Source organism: Camelus dromedarius, chromosome 14 (assembly GCF_036321535.1).
Source record: "Camelus dromedarius isolate mCamDro1 chromosome 14, mCamDro1.pat, whole genome shotgun sequence".
Classification (NCBI taxonomy): domain Eukaryota; kingdom Metazoa; phylum Chordata; class Mammalia; order Artiodactyla; family Camelidae; genus Camelus; species Camelus dromedarius.
This window is the reverse complement of record NC_087449.1, coordinates 60,753,549-60,769,832: the sequence shown is the minus strand read 5'-3', so window position 1 is coordinate 60,769,832 and position 16,284 is coordinate 60,753,549. Positions and strand designations below refer to the sequence as shown.

Below are 16,284 nucleotides of genomic sequence, written 5' to 3'. Positions count from 1 at the left end.
AAGATGTAACAGCTGCCACCCGAGAGACCTGTCCCAGCAACCAAAAATTAGGGGCCGAATCAGTGGCACCTGCCCTGTTTCTCAGGCTCTCACCACCACCACCCCTGATTCCCAGCCTTGGCATTGCTTCTGACATTGCCCTCACCTGACCCCAGCCTCTGCCAAGTAAGTCATGCATGGTTATTTTTCCCGCGCAGTCTGGCCCTGAATGGCTGGGGGACATTAAGTGCCCAGATCCTGGGAGGCCCCACTCCAGGCCCTGGAATACACCAGATTCAACAGCATAGGGGTGGGGATTCCAGCATCCGCACACTCTCACATCCTCAAGTTCACTTCGGGCATGGAATCTGCAGAGAAGGGACTCTCTCCCACCTGCACCCCATCAAGCTCCCACCCAGAACTAATCTCTTCTCGAGCAGGGGCTCCCAGCTCGTGGCCCAGAACACTGCAAGGAACACTTATCACCCTGCCCAGCGGGGAGCTCCAGTGGTGCTGAACAGAGTCTTATTATCTCTGTGGTTCTAGCCCCAGCACAGCACCCACACACACGAGCTGCTCAGCGATTGTGGGAGAAATGCATAAATGAATGAATGAATGAATGAATGAATGACTTCTGTGTACCTGGTAAGTCAGTGCCTCACAGTCTGCGCAGGCAAAAGAATCACTTTTTTTTTTAAAGAGTCACATTTCTAAGTACTCAAGTCCATCTAACCCCAAGCCCCCTGCCCTCCAACCACAGGAAATCCACTCGCCCAGGGCTCCCCCTCAGCTGCTACTTGCCAGCCCTCTTGGGCTGCTTCTTCAGTCTTGGTTACCATGACCAGAAAATCAGGTCAACTAACCAATGTCACCGCTGTAACTTTAGGCAGTTTGAGCCCCTGGAGTAGCAGCATCCTCTGACCAGCTGCTCCCTGCACCAGGGCCAGGTCAGAGCGGGTGGGCACTAGCTGTGCCCACGCGCAGAGGCAGCTCCCACCTCTGCCCAGCTGCTCACAGTGAGAACGGTTTTCCCCCTGGCTACCCCAGGGCACAGCTAAAGGCATCTCTAGGACCCATAAAAGGTGTTCACGATGATCACAGAACACTCCCCAAAGTCTCTGTCAGCCCTTTAGTTGTACACAACCTGACATGAGGAGGGACCACAGCCAGGGCCCAGCTGTCTGTCCATACGGTGGGCACAGCGTGCCTGGAGCCCGCGATACCTTGAAGGCCCACAAAAATGTTCTGGTTTTTTTTTTTAATCACCAGGGAAAAAAACAAATAGAATCCAAACTGGATTATATTAGTCTCTATACCCATGAAGTCTTAAAACATAATTTTCAATATTTTTGAATGAAGGAAAGGCCCCCGAACTGTAAGAGGGCCCAGTGATGGTCCAGACTCAGTGACAGCTCACATGAGAACCAGGTGACAACAACAACAATCATAGTAACAACCAACACTTACAGGGAGCTTGCTGTATGCCAGGCACTCCTCACAATAGCCCTAGGAGGCAGGTGCCGTTTTTTTTAACCTCCATTTTATAGATGAGGGTGTAGAAGCCCAGAGAGGTTGAGTCACTAGCACAAGGTCACACAGCTAGGAAACAATGACAAAGCACTCAACATCCTGTCTTCAGCATCCGAAGCAGAAGAAGGCGACCTCAGTTTTCTCCAAGTACAATTATTGGTGCTGCCTTACGTAAAGGACCCCAGCTGGTAAATGTCTCAAAACAAGGAATTTCCCCTAAAAGCTGATGCCATCTGTACCTTCCAGAGCAGCCAGCAACCTCCTTCTCCAAAAAAGGTCAGTTTCTCTGGGAATATTCCAAAAATGAAAAACAATGACTCTTTATCTCCACCTGTGTGCCTGTGCATTTGTGGCTATTTCTATATTTGGGTGCATATTTGAGTGTGTGGATCATGGCTCCGCAGCTGACTGCGTACAACGGAATGCCTTCTGTGTGTGACACTGATGTGTGCACACCGGAGGATACAGAGGCCCGTGTGTGTGTATGTGTCCCTGTACACCTGTGTATCCAATTAATCACTTTCCCAAGTTGTTCAAGAGAAACTGAGGCCCAAAGAGGTTGCCCAAGGTCTGGGGTCCAGCAAGTCACTGACTGAGACAGAAATCAGTTGTCCTGTCTCTTGCCTCTCAAACCCTGCCAACCCCCAAGACCCCCCCTAGCTCAGCCCCAATCTCTTTATGATGTTAGTCCCCAGCCAGGGTGACCCTTTGCAGAGTCTGGTGACCAATAGCTCTGCATCTGAGGCGTGGTGGGCAGCAGCCACTGTCCAATCTCTAGAACGCAACAGAAAGTTCCCTGAGATCCCCCAGACGCCCCAGGTCTGGGGCCCGAGGTCATCACAGCAGGGCAGACCCCTCCCCACTCCCTCACACTCGCTGTCTCTCTGTTGCTGTTTGTTTAATCAAAACATTACTAATTTTTATGCGTGCAAAGTAACACATGCTTATTTTTAAAAAGGATGTGAACTGTAAAAACGTGTGATTTGGAGTCCTCCTCCGCCCCCCATCACCACCGTGACTGGCAGCGTGTAGAGCGTTCTGGATTTCTTTATTGGGAAATAATTCCTAAGGTGACCAGTAGGCTCAGCTCAGAGAACAACTTCCGAGGAGAGGAGAGGAGAGGAGAGGAGAGGAGAGGAGAGGAGAGGAGGAGGAGGAGGAGGAGGAGGAGGAGGAGGAGGAGGAGGAGGAGAAGTCAGGCCTCGGGCCAAACAGGATACATCAGACGCTCCCCAAAACTGCCGGGCGCTCGGTGGAACCTCTGGGCACACACCACAAACCCAGATCTGCACTCGACCTTGACATCCACGTCATGGAATCTTAGGACTGAAAGGAGCCTGAGAGTCCAGCTGGCCCTACCCGCCCATTTTAGAGACAGGAGACTGAGGGTCCTGCAGGGAGACAACTGACCTGGCTCCACATAGGAATTTGGCCAACCAAGCACCTTCCAGGGTGTGCCTGGGCCTCAGCCTTTGTCCACAGCTTGGGGAGGAGGTGCTGAAGGGCAGAGGGTACCTCAAGATTAGAAAATATTAGTTGAATGAGGGGAAAAGACAAAGTCAGGAAGCCAATAAAGAGCTACAAAGGCAGAGAAGGAAGCAATTTGACTTCAAATCCTGGTTCTGTTGTGGCCCATCTGTCCTGACCCTTGGAGTCTCAGCTCCATCTTCCGCTGGAGTGTGTGTGTGTGTGTGTGTGTGTGGGTATGGGGGTGTGTGTGTGTGGTCTTTATCAGGTGAATATCTGTGCCCTCCGCACAAAGTCAGGGACTGTGCTGTCTTGTATCCCTGGGCCCAGCACAGGCCTGGCATGTGTAGTTGTTCAAGAAGAATTTTGGATGGAACAAATATGCCAGTCACTGTGCTTAACACAAGGAACTGGCAGTGATAAACACGGCTGCTGCCCTCAAGGGACTTAGTCTATTTTAAGATGACATTTTGCTTTTAAGAGATCGTCACTTATTTACCAAACAGAAACAGGCTCACAGACATAGAGAACAAACTTATGGTTGCCGGGCAGGAAGGAGGTGGGAAGGGATAAATTGGGAGTTCGAGACTTGCAGATACTAACTACTATATACAAAGTAAATAAACAACAAGTTTCTTCTGTAGAGCATGGGAAACTATATGCAATACCTTGTAGTAACCTATGATGAGAAAGAATATGAAAAGGAATATATGTACATATATGTATGACTGCAGCGTTATGCTGCACACCGGAAATGACACAACATGGCAAACTGAGTATACTTCAGTTAAAAAGAAGGCAAATTAAAAAACATCTTTTTTTGTGGGGGAGGTAATTAGGTTTATATATTTACTTGTTTTCTTAATAGAGGTACCAGGGATGGAACCCAGGACCTCGTGCCTGCCAGCTAGGCATGCACTCCACCACTGAGCTATACCCTCCCCCAAGAAGGTAAATTTTAAAAAAGACATTATCATAGAATCAGTTGGGTTTATTATTGCCGTGTAAAAAGCTATCACTAAGCTTAGTGATTTCAAGCAATCGCTTAGTATTCTCTCTCCTAGTTCTGGGGGTTGCCTGGGCTCAGCTGGGTGGCTCTTGCTTAGCAGTTCTCGTGCTGCTTCAGTGGGATGGCAGCTGGGGTGGCGTCATCTGAAGGTTCCCCAGGCCCCCTCACACGGCTGGCAGGAGATACGGCTGGGTGGCTGGGAGCTCAGCTTGGCGTGGACCAGACTGTGCTCCTGACCTCTCCACACGGCTTGGTTTTCTCACAGCAGAGACTGGGTTCCCGGGGACAGCGGCCCAAGAGCAAGATTTATTAGAGAGAGAAAGTGGAAGCTTCCAGTCCTGTGTGCCCTGGCGGAATCAGCTTTGTCATCTTTGATGAGGGGACAAGAGTGTCTACTTCATGCCATTGGGAGAAATTAAGTGAATGCAAGAAGAATTAAGCATAGCACCTGGCACATATTAGATGCTCAATAAACAACAACTAAAAAGAATGAGTCAGGCCAAGCAGAGTGGCAGGGCCCCCCAAACCTGCAAACCTCAGGGTTTGCTCTATCTCAGGATAATTGGGAATTCCAGGCCTCCAAGCCAGCCCCATCTCCTGCCTAGATTAAACAGTAACCACCCAAGGTCAGGGAAAGGGCCTTGGCAGAACAGGTTTCTTCCAAGGGGTGTCTCAGCCTTGACAAGGTGGGCCGACCCCACTCCTGCCTATAAGTGCACCCCTGGCCACCTTGACAGCCACTCAGTCCTGAGCACTCACAGCATGTTGGGCATCACAGTCCTTGCCGCGCTCCTGGCCTATGGTAAGCTGTGGGTCAAGGTAAGCTGTGGGTCGGGGACCAGCTGCAGCCAGCAGCTGGCCTCCTGGGGACAAGGACAGGGCAGGGGACCCCTGCTCTCCAGGACTTTAGGAAAGAGCTTTGGGATCCAGTGTGGGTTCAGATACTACTGACCAGCTGTGTGTCAGACGAGCTGCTTGCCTGCTGGGCAGCTCTGCTTCCTTATCTGCAAAAGGGGCCTGATGCTCTGACCTCCCCAGGGTAAGGATTAGCCATGAGGCGGGGAAAGCACAGAGCGAGCCCCAGGACATAGTAGGTGCCTCACCTTGGGTCACCCTGGGGCCTATCTTTCCCAGCATCGGCCTCTCTCTTTTGGGGATTCTTTGCTCCCCCATGTTGGTGGTCTTCTCCCAGACTGGGAATCAAGGAATTTGGCTTGAATGTCACTCACTCTCAGCAGATCTGGACAAGCCACTCATCTCTCTAAAGCTCACTGGCTGTTTTGGCAAATGAGAGCACTTGATTAAGAGTCCTCCAGGTAACAATAACAACAACAGTAATAGTAATGGCCGTTCTTGTTTGCTACATGCCAGGCACTGTGCTAAGCCTTTGACATCCAGGAGCTAACTTGAGCCTCACAACAACCTTGAGAGGCAAGGTCTGCCAATGCATCCGTTTTCCAGATGAGGACCCTGAGGCTCAGGGACGCTCAGTATCTTGCCCGAGACCATACAGCTGGCTAGTGGCAGAGCCAGAATCTGACTCTGGGCCTGTCTCACTGCCCAGCACACGCTCTTGACCGCTCCACCCAGCTCCCCAGCTATGACAGTCTGGAACCCTGTGGATTCAATTCTCATACCCCTCTATGTGCTATGGCCTAAAAGGGGTGAGGATGAAGGACACAGGTGTACCTGGGCCCTCACACACCAGCCAGCCACCTTTGACTTCCCTTCAGTGTGTTAAGCATTCCCTTTGCACCAGGCCTTTTGCTAAGCTGTATACATGCATCATCTAATTCAGCACTCAGGACAAACTTACCAGGTTAGTGCTATTCTTCCCATTTCACAGAAAAGGAAGTTAAGGCCAGAGAACTCAATGTCTTCCCCAAAGTCATACAGTGAAAGCTGAACCCATGTCTGTCCAGCTCCCAAACTTGCGCCCTTTCCACCTGTCTCTTCCCCAAAGCGATGCCAGCCCGGCTCACCTGTGCTTTCCCTCTCCTGTCTCCCCCAGCCTCCAGCTGCGGGGTCCCCCGCATCCCGCCCAACCTATCAGCCCGAGTGGTGGGAGGAGACAGTGCCATTCCCCACAGCTGGCCCTGGCAGGTAAGTGCGCTGCGGCAGGTGTGGGAGGCAGGGTGGAGAGAGGGGTGGGGAGAGGGTCCCGGGGGCTGACATGTGGCCCTTCCACCTCCTCCTCCAGATCTCCCTCCAGTACCTCAGTAGTGGCACGTGGAAGCACACCTGCGGTGGCACCTTGATCAGCCCCAGTCACGTCCTCACAGCTGCTCACTGCATCAGGTGAACGGGATGGGCGAACGCACAGACAGCCCACCATCACCTGAAGCGGGAACTCACGATGCTTTCACTGAGCACCTGGCATCCACTCCAGGCGCTGAGCTGAATAAGCTACTCATATCCAGTAACTCGGTTGCTCATTTATTCATCCAACAAGTACTTTTTGTGCACCTACTATGTTCCTGGGAACACAGCAGTGAGGACACAATCTGTGCTCCCAGGGAGCTTATATTCTAGTGGAAGGCAGAGCAACAGACCCTTAAATGAGTAAATATATGATGTATTAAGCGGCAATGAAGGAAAATAAGGCAAGAAGAGGATAAAAAGTGTGAGGGCTTCTATTTTAAATGACGTGGTCGGGGGAAGCTCTCTCTGGAAAGGGGATATTTGAGCAAAGACCTGAAGGAACTAAGATAAGAAATCTTTGGTCTGGGGGAAGGGTGTTCCCAGTGAAGGGAACAGCCAATGCAAAGCCCTGGAGGTGGGAGCCAACTTGGTATGTTTGAGAAATCAGGTGGAAGCCGGTGTGGCAGGAACAGATTGTGAGAGGGGAGAGGAAGAGGCGGTTAGAGGGCAACGCAGGCAAGATCACACAGGCCAGAAGCAATGTGGACTGGTTCATTCCCATAGCAGCCCTGGGAGGGGACTTCCAAAATTATCTCCGCCTTACAGACGAGGGAAGTGAGGCCTGAGCCCAACCACCTAGGAGTCAAAGTGGACTTAACTCCAAGAGCAGGGTCCTTACCCCGTGCCCTGGGAAGGGTCAACAGAGTGAATGCTCCCTTTCCCCAAACCATTCCCGCCGTGGCGGCCACTTCCCTGTCCACCCCCCTGGCCAGTGGAGGCAGGAGGCCACCCTGACCGGTCCCCTTGCTCTGTTCAGCAACACCCTGACCTACCGCGTGGGCCTGGGGAAGAACAACCTGGAGGTGGAAGATGAGGAAGGCTCCGTGTACGTGGATGTGGATACCATCTATGTCCATGAGAACTGGAACTCGTTTCTGATTCGGTGAGTGCCCAGTGGACAGTCTCATGGCCCCTGGGGCAGCGCAGAAGAAGGGTGGGTCTCTGAGACGGAGCTGGAGACTGTTCCTGGACCCCATCCTCACCCCAAACAGCCAACAGATGACGTCTTTGCCCAAAACGGCTAAATGCTAAGTGGAGACAGATACCCCTCCCACCCCCGTCATTGGTCAAGGGTCCTTGGAAAGTACACAGGGAATAAAGACCCCCAGGCCCCTGCAGTATTTTGCCTGAAGTCTCTCAGCCAGAGGATGAGCCAGCACTCACCTTTATTGATGCCTACTGCATGCCTGCAATACACAATTTATATGCCATCTCCTAGTTAAGCCTCACAACAGCCCTAGACAAGGAACCGAGGATCAGAGAGGTTAAGGAATGTGTCCCAAGTCACACAGCTCAGTACATACGTGGCAGAACTAGGAATCAAATCAAGTCTCTCTAGGGCTGTTCACTTTTATTCTGGCAACATGAGAACACTGAAAATTGCATCTGCAAGTATCTTTATCATTATCATTTCCAATTTGCTTTAGTTTAATTTCACGCACACCCCTTGGAATACTTTTGTGCTTGTCCCCTCTGTTAAGCCTTTCATGACGTGAAGACACAAGTCGGGGTAGAAGCTACATCTATGGGGCAGGTGATAGTGTTAGAAGGTGGATCATTTGTCCCCAAGCATCTCTGTCTGCCAGTAAGAAGCTGGCGGTCCAGGATGTTTACAGAGGACCCCTGGTCACACTTGGTCTGACTCCCAACTCACAGCCCAGGCTTCTTAGCATTGGCTTGGGGGACCAGAGCCCTCCTGGCCATTCACCACGTCCACTTTGGATTCCAGCAACGACATTGCCCTTATCAAGCTGGCGGAGTCTGTGGAACTGAGTGACACCATCCAGGTGGCATGCCTGCCGGAGGAGGGCTCCTTGCTGCCTCAGGACTACCCCTGCTACGTCACAGGCTGGGGCCGCCTCTGGAGTGAGTACCCGCCCCCGGCAAATCATGAGAGCCTTCCTGGAGGAAGTGGCTCCCACAATAAATACACTGCCCGCATTTGCCCACCAGTTTTCCCTTTGGCCTAAATGTCTTCACATCTTCTTAAACTTTACAGTATTTATTAAGCACATGCCCTGTGGCAGTCACTCTAGCAGGTGTATACAAGGGGTGTTATAAGGATTAAATGGATTAGAATTTGTCAAGGGCTTAGAGCAGGGCCAGACACACACTAAGTGTCATGTGAGTGACTATTAAATAAGTGAAACTAACCATTGTTGGGTGGGGGATTAGGTCTCCTGGTGTGCCGCATCCCAGATAAATTCCAGCTGAATTAAAAGGTTAAATGCAAAGAAACAAAACTACAGAAAACTTAGAGGAAAATGCAGATCAATACTTGGAAAATGTAGGGGTGGGAAAGACCTTTAAGTGGGTGACACCAAGGGCAGAGCGCTGCATGGAAATGCCTGACAGGTAAAAGCCCAGAAGCCAAATGAAAGACAGCTCGACTCAGTGGTTACTCCTTGAGGGTTCTCCACGGGTTGGTTCTGCCTCCAGCCTGCTCTCCCTTCCCCGCCCTTGGAGGGGTCCCTACCCCTAACAGTTTGGGACCATTGGCTCAGGGTCTCGCTTCTCCGTTAAGGGCCTGTATGTGGGTCCCACCAAGTCTAGCCAGAACTCGCCCGGGGCCTGCCCCGGCCCCACCCAGTCCTCTGTTCCCTGAAGGCCTGGGGCTGGACTGGAGCTGGGGCTGCCTGGGCTGACCCCCGGTCACCACCGGCTCTCTCGCCAGCCAATGGCCCCATTGCCGACGAGCTCCAGCAGGGCCTGCAGCCCATAGTGGACCACGACACGTGCAGCCAGAGAGATTGGTGGGGCAGCACGGTGAGGGACACCATGGTGTGCGCCGGGGGTGACGGCGTCATCTCAGCCTGCAACGTGAGTGCCGAGGCGCCGCGCCCCATCCCTCCTGTAGGTGACCGAGCGGACGGGGGCCGTGAGGAGGGCCGAGCAGTGGGAAGCGGGCAGACCCCATAGGAGTCCTCTCCCTGGGGGGGGGGGGCGGGGGGGTACCTGAGCCCTGGTTGGGCCCAGAAGGCTTAGGAGAAACCTGTCACTGTCCCCCTTCCCCTCCCCCACCAGCACCATGGTGAGAGCTGAAGGTGAGTTGAACGTGAGTCTCTGAGTCCAAGTCCTGGTCCCACCACTTAGCAGCTGTGCAACCTTGGGCAGGCTGTTTGACCTCTCTGAACTTCAGTTTTCCTGTCTATAAAATGAAGCTAGGGTAAGCACAGGGCTGCTGTGAGGACTAAGTGAGTCTAACACACATAGAAGAGACTTCACTGAAGTCTGAGCACAGGTACCTTCAGACCATCAGCCCCACTGGTCCAGGGAGACAGAGGACTCAGGGTCTCTGACACAGAACTGAGAAACATCTAGGACAATCAGGGACTGTCATGTTTTCAAACACACGGCCCTCTCCCTACTCCCTCCTTCCTCACTTTCCTGGGTCTCCAGCTCAGCCCCCAGAACCCTCACCTCTCTGGGCAGCTCAGAATCCTGGGCATGGTGACCTGAACAGCTAGAGGAACCAAGGCACAGAGAGGGTTCTCATCATTCCAAGATCACACAGCAAACCAAGAGCTAGTCTGACACTGCAGGGCATCCCAGAATGAGGCCAAGTCACCCCAAACCACGTCTTCTCTGCCTCCCTCACTACAGACAGGCTGAGGCCAAAACAGGGGGTCCCCAGGCTGAGAAGCCAATCCACATACCCCACCCTGACTGGCCACAGCTTCCCGAGCCTCCTTCTCACATCTACCTGGTCTGGTGCAGGGGGACTCGGGCGGCCCACTGAACTGCCAGGCCGAGAGCAGCAGCATCTGGGAGGTGCGGGGCATCGTCAGCTTCGGCTCCGGGCTGAGCTGCAACACCCTCAAGAAGCCCACGGTCTTCACCCGTGTGTCCGCCTACATCGACTGGATCAACGAGGTGGGTGTGCTTCCCAGCCCTCCTTCCCACACCCGCCGACCCCTCACCCTCTCTCACTCTTCCCTCACTTGTTCATTCATCCATCCACTCACTCACTCGTTCAAGAAGTGTTGATTAAGTGCTGACTGTACACAGGTGCCCAGCTGATTGCAGTGAAGGTCATGGGCATTAACTTCCCCACCCCTTCATCCATTAGCTTCATACTTATGTCCCGACCCCAGGCTCCACACTAGTGCTCCCTAGAGTGAAACGTGGCCCCAGGAGAGCAAGGCCCAGCAAAGGAGAGGGGATGACGTGGATGGCCATATAGATCTTAAGGGTGAGGGGACAGAGGGTCACCTGGGCTGGGGGCTTTACCCCAGGAGCAGGATGTGTCCTGAACCCACATGCACAATGGTCTGAAATGATGAGGGGGCCAGACCAGCCTAGCTTGGCAAGGCCCGGGGCTGTCTGCTGTGCCCTCTGTTTCTACCCTCCTGGCAGAAACTTGTGCCTCCCAGAGTACCTCACTCTGTTCTCTGCTCCTCCAGAAAATACAGCTGTGATTCATCCTTGGGAGCCAAGACTGCAAATCCCAGCAACCGCAATAAAGCTCCTTCCCCCTTAAGCCGCCTGCATTCTTGCTTTGCACGCCTCCTGTGGGTTCCGGGCTCCCCAGGCTGCCCTGGTCCACACCAGGGATGCACAGAGCCTCAGCCAGGCTGGTTAGGCCTTGGAGGGAGCTGCTGAGGATGCTGGAGGGGGGCTCCCAGGAAGCCACCTGGTGCCTGAGGGGTTATGAGTTAAGGACATTCCAGACACTCGTCCCTCAACATCTCATAAGATGTTAACCACCAGGCCCTGATCAAATCGCCTTCTTCCTGATCCTGCCTGCACAGGGGATCTGGTGGGTCCTCAGGCTCCACCATCCCCAGCTCCAGGTTGAGAATGAAGTCTCCCCAAAGACAGTCTCCCCAGCCCCGAGAGTCCAGCTAGAGGAGCAAGGCCGCTGGCTGCCCGAGGAAGAGGCTCCCTAGCAGGGCCCACCCAACAGGCAGGGTCCGCCTGGGCTCTCTGAGATGAGAGGTGTTTAATGAGCCTGTCAAGCCAGCCTTGTGCTGTGCACGGTGGGTACAGCGGAAGAGGGGACCCCAGTCCAGCCCTCGGCGGCGGGGAGGGGTGGGTGCAGGTTTGAAGAAAGCATTGGTTTCTGCACATCGTGACAGCGGGTCAGAGGCGGGAAAGCTTGCACTGTGCTAAACAGGCAGAGAAACTGAGACCCTGGAACGGGAAGAGCTGTGCCAGGTCACACAAACAGATGGCCCGCGATGCATGAGCCCAGCACTCAGGGAAGGGCCCTCTACTCCTGAGGCCACCTGGAGGGTGAGTGAGGCCAAAAAAAGAGAGTCACCCAGTGTCCAGTGAGGTGCAGTCCCAGTGGGAACCCCAACCCCTGACCACAGGGACCCTGGTCCAGGCACCCCGGTCCAGGCACCCCTGAGAATGTGCTGCTCTACAGAGGGAGGGAGGTCACCCCGGCCTCTGAACGCCCCCTAGGAAAGCCACCAACCCCAGCTGCCTCTGGTTGGCCTGTGAGCTGTCCAGTTTCCCTGTCACACTTGGGTTCCTGGAGGTGGGACCATGGTGTACCTCCCACACCGCATGACGCCAAGCTCATTCTCAAAAAAGACTTCATTTACTCAACAAGCAATGGGGCCTGCAAGGTTCCAGCACCAGCTCAGCCCTGGGAATCCAGGGAGGGTCCAGACAAGACCCCTGCTCTGCACGAGACAGACCCATACACAGATCATTGAGTTCCCTAGCATAAGAGTGAAGGTAGGACTACGGTCCAGGAGCATAGGAATGGGACACCTAAACCAGTGTCAGCCAGTGGGAGGAGTCCAGGTTGGCTTCCTAGAGGTGGTGATACCCAAGCTGAGTCTTTAAATTTGAATAGAGGGCACCCAAGTAAAGAAGATTCTGCTGGTTGCTTGACCTTTCATCCCCAGCCACCTCCTTTTATAGCTGTCTCTATATTGGAGATGACAAGTGCCAAATACTTCCTGTCCCCAGGGTCCTTGTAGTTATAATAATGGAGGAATAGCTGACACTTTTTGAACACTTACTCTGTACCATGCGCAGTTCTACAGGTTTCATGAGTATTACCTCACTTAATCCCCAAAACAATCCTAAGAGGTAGGTTGTTATTAACATCAACCCCATCTCACAGATGAGAAAACTAAGGCTAGAGAGGGTTAGTGACTTCCCAAGGTTATTTAACTGGGAGGTGACGGAGCTGGGATCCAGACTCCGGTAATCTGGCTCCAGAGCCCATGCTCTTGACCACCATGCTCTACTGTTCTATGCTGAATATGGATATGGATGTGATGCCTGGAGTGAAGGCAGCCATCTCGTGGCCAAGAGAATTACAGCGATATTAGCTTGGACATCATCAAGTACTAGATCTGATGCCAGCAACTGTTCTCTGAACGTCTAGTGTTGTGGAAAAAATAAACCTGCATTTGTTTTAACTGCCATAGTCAGGTTTTCAGTTACTCACAGCTCAGCACACTCCTAACGGATACCCTGGGGGATAAACATAAGGGCTTGCATTCCCGGCCAAGGGAGGGGCATGAGCAGGCTCACAGTGACTGCTTGGAAGACTCTCCAAGCAGCTGGTGTTGCTAGAGCAGAAGACACGGGGCAGGGATAGGGTGACCAGTAGCCCTGGTACTGAGTAATTTTCCAAGAAGTGGTACTTCCTGTGCTAAAACCCAGACAGTCCCAGGCAAACTGGGATGGTGGGTCACCCTAACAGAGAGGGGCAAGAGATATGGCCAGAGAGTAAAAAAGAGTCTTCGTGGAAGGACTTGTAGCCATGGTAGGGAATTGTTGGAACTTTATTCTGAGGGCAATAGAGAGCTGTAGAAATGTCTTAGAGAAGTGATCTCGGTGGTCAGATGTTCACACTCAAGCATTCATCTGACATCTAGACGGAGCATGCTTTGGAGCAGGCCAGGGTAGAGGCAGGGAGGCCAGCTGTGTGGTTGCTGGAATATTCTAGGCCATAATGAATATGGCCCCAACCAACAAGCTATAGATGGAGAGGAGAGAAGGGTCCAGTAATAATTCAGCAATTATTGAAGTTGCACACGTGGAGTATTGAACACAGCCCTCCCAGTCCCAAATCTATATAGACTTTTGGGAATGTGATTGGATTATCAAAACTACTTTTTATTAGTTAATAAATGATGAAACATAAGCCACAGTTCTGTTTGTTCAACAAGAGTGTAAAATTCTCAGATTCAGTGACAAGATCTGCTGTTATGTCCAAGAGTCAATGCTGACCTGGTAGACAGAAGGATAGCCCTCCAAAGATGTTCACGCCCTAATCCCCAGAACCTGTGAATGCATCCCCTTACTGCGGCAAAAGGGATTTTGCAGATTTCAGGATCTTAGGATGGGGTGATAAGCCTGGATTATCCTGGTGGGCTCTGTGTAATCACAAGTGTCCTTATAAGAGGGAGACAGGGGGATTACTCAGAAGGAGAGGTGAGGATGGAAGCAGGGGGTCAGAGTCACAGGGAGGTTTGAAGATGTTATGCTGCTGGATTTGTCAATGGAGGAGGAAGGGGCCACAAGCCAAGAAATGTAGGTGGCCTCTAGAAGCTGCAAAGGGCAAGGGGAGGGTTCTCCCCTAGAGCCTCCAGGAAGAACCAGCCCTGCTTTAGCCCAGTGACACTGACTGTGGGCCTCTGACCCCCAGAGCTGTAAGAGAATAAATTTCTAAGTTTCAAGCACTGCATTTGTGATCATTTGTGATCATTTGTTAAAGCAGCAATAGGAAATAAGTACACCATCCCTCCTCCCTTCTGGCAAAATCTAAAGTACACTGTTGGGGGTGTCAGGGAGAAGCAAGGGAGGGGTCAGGAAGGACCCCCTGGGATCTGGCTGAGGTGACAGCAAGGATTGATGGACTTTGTCCAGGAGGTCACAAACCAGTGGTTGGAAGCCAGGGAGAGTGGGCACTTAGGCACTGACCCTCCATCTCCACCTTCTACCTTGGCAGGGGTTCCCCTGGCCTAGGGGGCTGAGAGCCACGTACGCCAATGACTACTGGAGCGCCATTGTTTGTTTAATGCAGTTGCCATGGCTGGTGTGTACTGAGCACTTGGTAATCTGTGTGCCAGGCACCATCCAGGGGCCTCACATCCACAATCTCATTTAATAACCACAAACCTGATTATCCCCCTTTACAGATGAGGAAACCGAGGCTCAGAGGGGTTTAAAAACTTGCCCAAGTTGATACATATCTCTGAGTTCTTCTACAGGAACTAAGCCCCCACCCCACTCAGGTGGAGGATGGTAACTCCAGACTGAACACAAGCACATGGACCCAGTGGTTGGAACCAGAAGGCTGATGACTGAGATTCCTGAAACACCACCCTGTTGCCTCACCGCTCACTACCCTCCATTACACAACCAGCAGCCCTCCCTGCAAATTTTTTAAATTATTTATTTTAATGGAGGTACTGGGGATTGAACTCAGGACCTCGTGCTGCTAAACATGTGCTTGACCACTGAGCTATCCCCTTCAATCTCCCCATAAATTTTGCCTATAAAAAGTCTTCCTGAAAACCCTCCGAGAATTTGGGCTTTTTAAGAATGAGCCACCCATTCTCCTTGCTTGGCCCTGCAATAAGCCTTTCTCTGCTCAAAAAAAAAAAAAAAAAAGCAAAACAAAACTCACGCAAGATCGCACAGCTAGCAACAGGGCACCAGGACTTAAACCCAGGTAGTCTGGCTCCAGAGACTGTGTGACTGCCTACTGAGTTATTCTGCCATTAATCCCCAAATCTCAAGGACCCCCTACACACTGATTCCTCTAGTGGTCCTGCCAGGGAGGGGAGGAAACTGTAGGTGTGCTGACAAGCCTGAGTGAAGCTGGCAACAAGCCCACGTGGACAGAAACCTGAGAGGAGAATTATTACACTCACAAAGCTTTCCCCCACTGTATCAGCTACTCTGGGGTAATTAATAACGCTGCTTTACAACCAGCCACAAGCCCTCAGTGGCATCCAGTGACAGGTATTTACTGCTCATACTCCTGGGTGTGAGTCACTCACATGTCTAGGGATCAGCTGAGGGTGGGCTGACCAAGACTGGGTCTGGCCGGGGCAGCTCAGCTCCACACAGCTCTCATCCTCCTCCCAGGAGGCCCTGGCAAAGGTACATGGCAAAAGCCATGGCTACAGGGAGAGGGGAAGAATCAGAACCATGCTGGCCATCAGCCACACCCACACATTATCTCGGACACAAATTAATAGCATAAATTATGGTAGGGCAGAAGGGAGGGCACTCACTGGGCTGGAGCTCTGAACTCTGCCACTCACAGGCGATGACAGTGGCTGTGTCACCTGACCTCTCAAAGCCTCAGTTTCCTCTTCTGTAAAATGGGCATCTTCCCCCTACTTTGGGAGCCAGTGAAATAGCAGAGGCTTGTGATAGGAGGCGTCATTACTACTACCGACCTCACACCCTGGATTCCTATTAGCAAATCTTCTCTCTCTTTTTCACTCCTTAAGAGAGGGAGCTTCATTCCCAGCAGGCCCTGGGGGCCAGTTCCCTGAAGCTCACTCTCATCAGGTGGGTGATGAGACCCTGCAAAGGTTCACGTGGTGATGGGCCAGGGGGCATGTAATGGCAGAGAATAAACACAGAGCATCTTCCCAAAGCATCAATTTTCTACGAAGATGATGTGGGAAGAAAAACAATGTACATTAAAATAAACTCAGCTATGCTATGATATAAGCTGAGAAATTCCGATCAAGCTTTCCAGATAAAGAATGAGACTTCTGAGACACTTTGCTGCTGTGGTGACTGCTGCACGGTGGACCTCAGATCATTGCTCTACCACAACCCAGAGCCTGCAAACCAAATCTGTTTGTAAATAAAGTTTTACTGGAACACAGCTATGCCCACACAGCTGTGTTTGCACGGCAACAGCAGAGTGGAGTAGTTGCGAG

General features: G+C 52.2%; 1 protein-coding gene across 1 annotated transcript; it reads left to right on the top strand.

Moving 5' to 3' along the window:
* The first annotated feature begins 1,696 nt into the window (after nucleotides 1-1,696).
* LOC105107054 (chymotrypsin-C) lies at nucleotides 1,697-10,393 on the top strand. Its single transcript, XM_064493325.1, has 7 exons — nucleotides 1,697-1,785; nucleotides 5,997-6,088; nucleotides 6,186-6,283; nucleotides 7,164-7,289; nucleotides 8,136-8,272; nucleotides 9,081-9,226; nucleotides 10,124-10,393. Exons 6-7 carry the CDS (start codon nucleotides 9,185-9,187, stop codon nucleotides 10,391-10,393), a joined length of 312 nt encoding a protein of 103 aa, XP_064349395.1. The 5' UTR covers nucleotides 1,697-1,785; nucleotides 5,997-6,088; nucleotides 6,186-6,283; nucleotides 7,164-7,289; nucleotides 8,136-8,272; nucleotides 9,081-9,184.
* The last annotated feature ends 5,891 nt before the right edge of the window (nucleotides 10,394-16,284 follow it).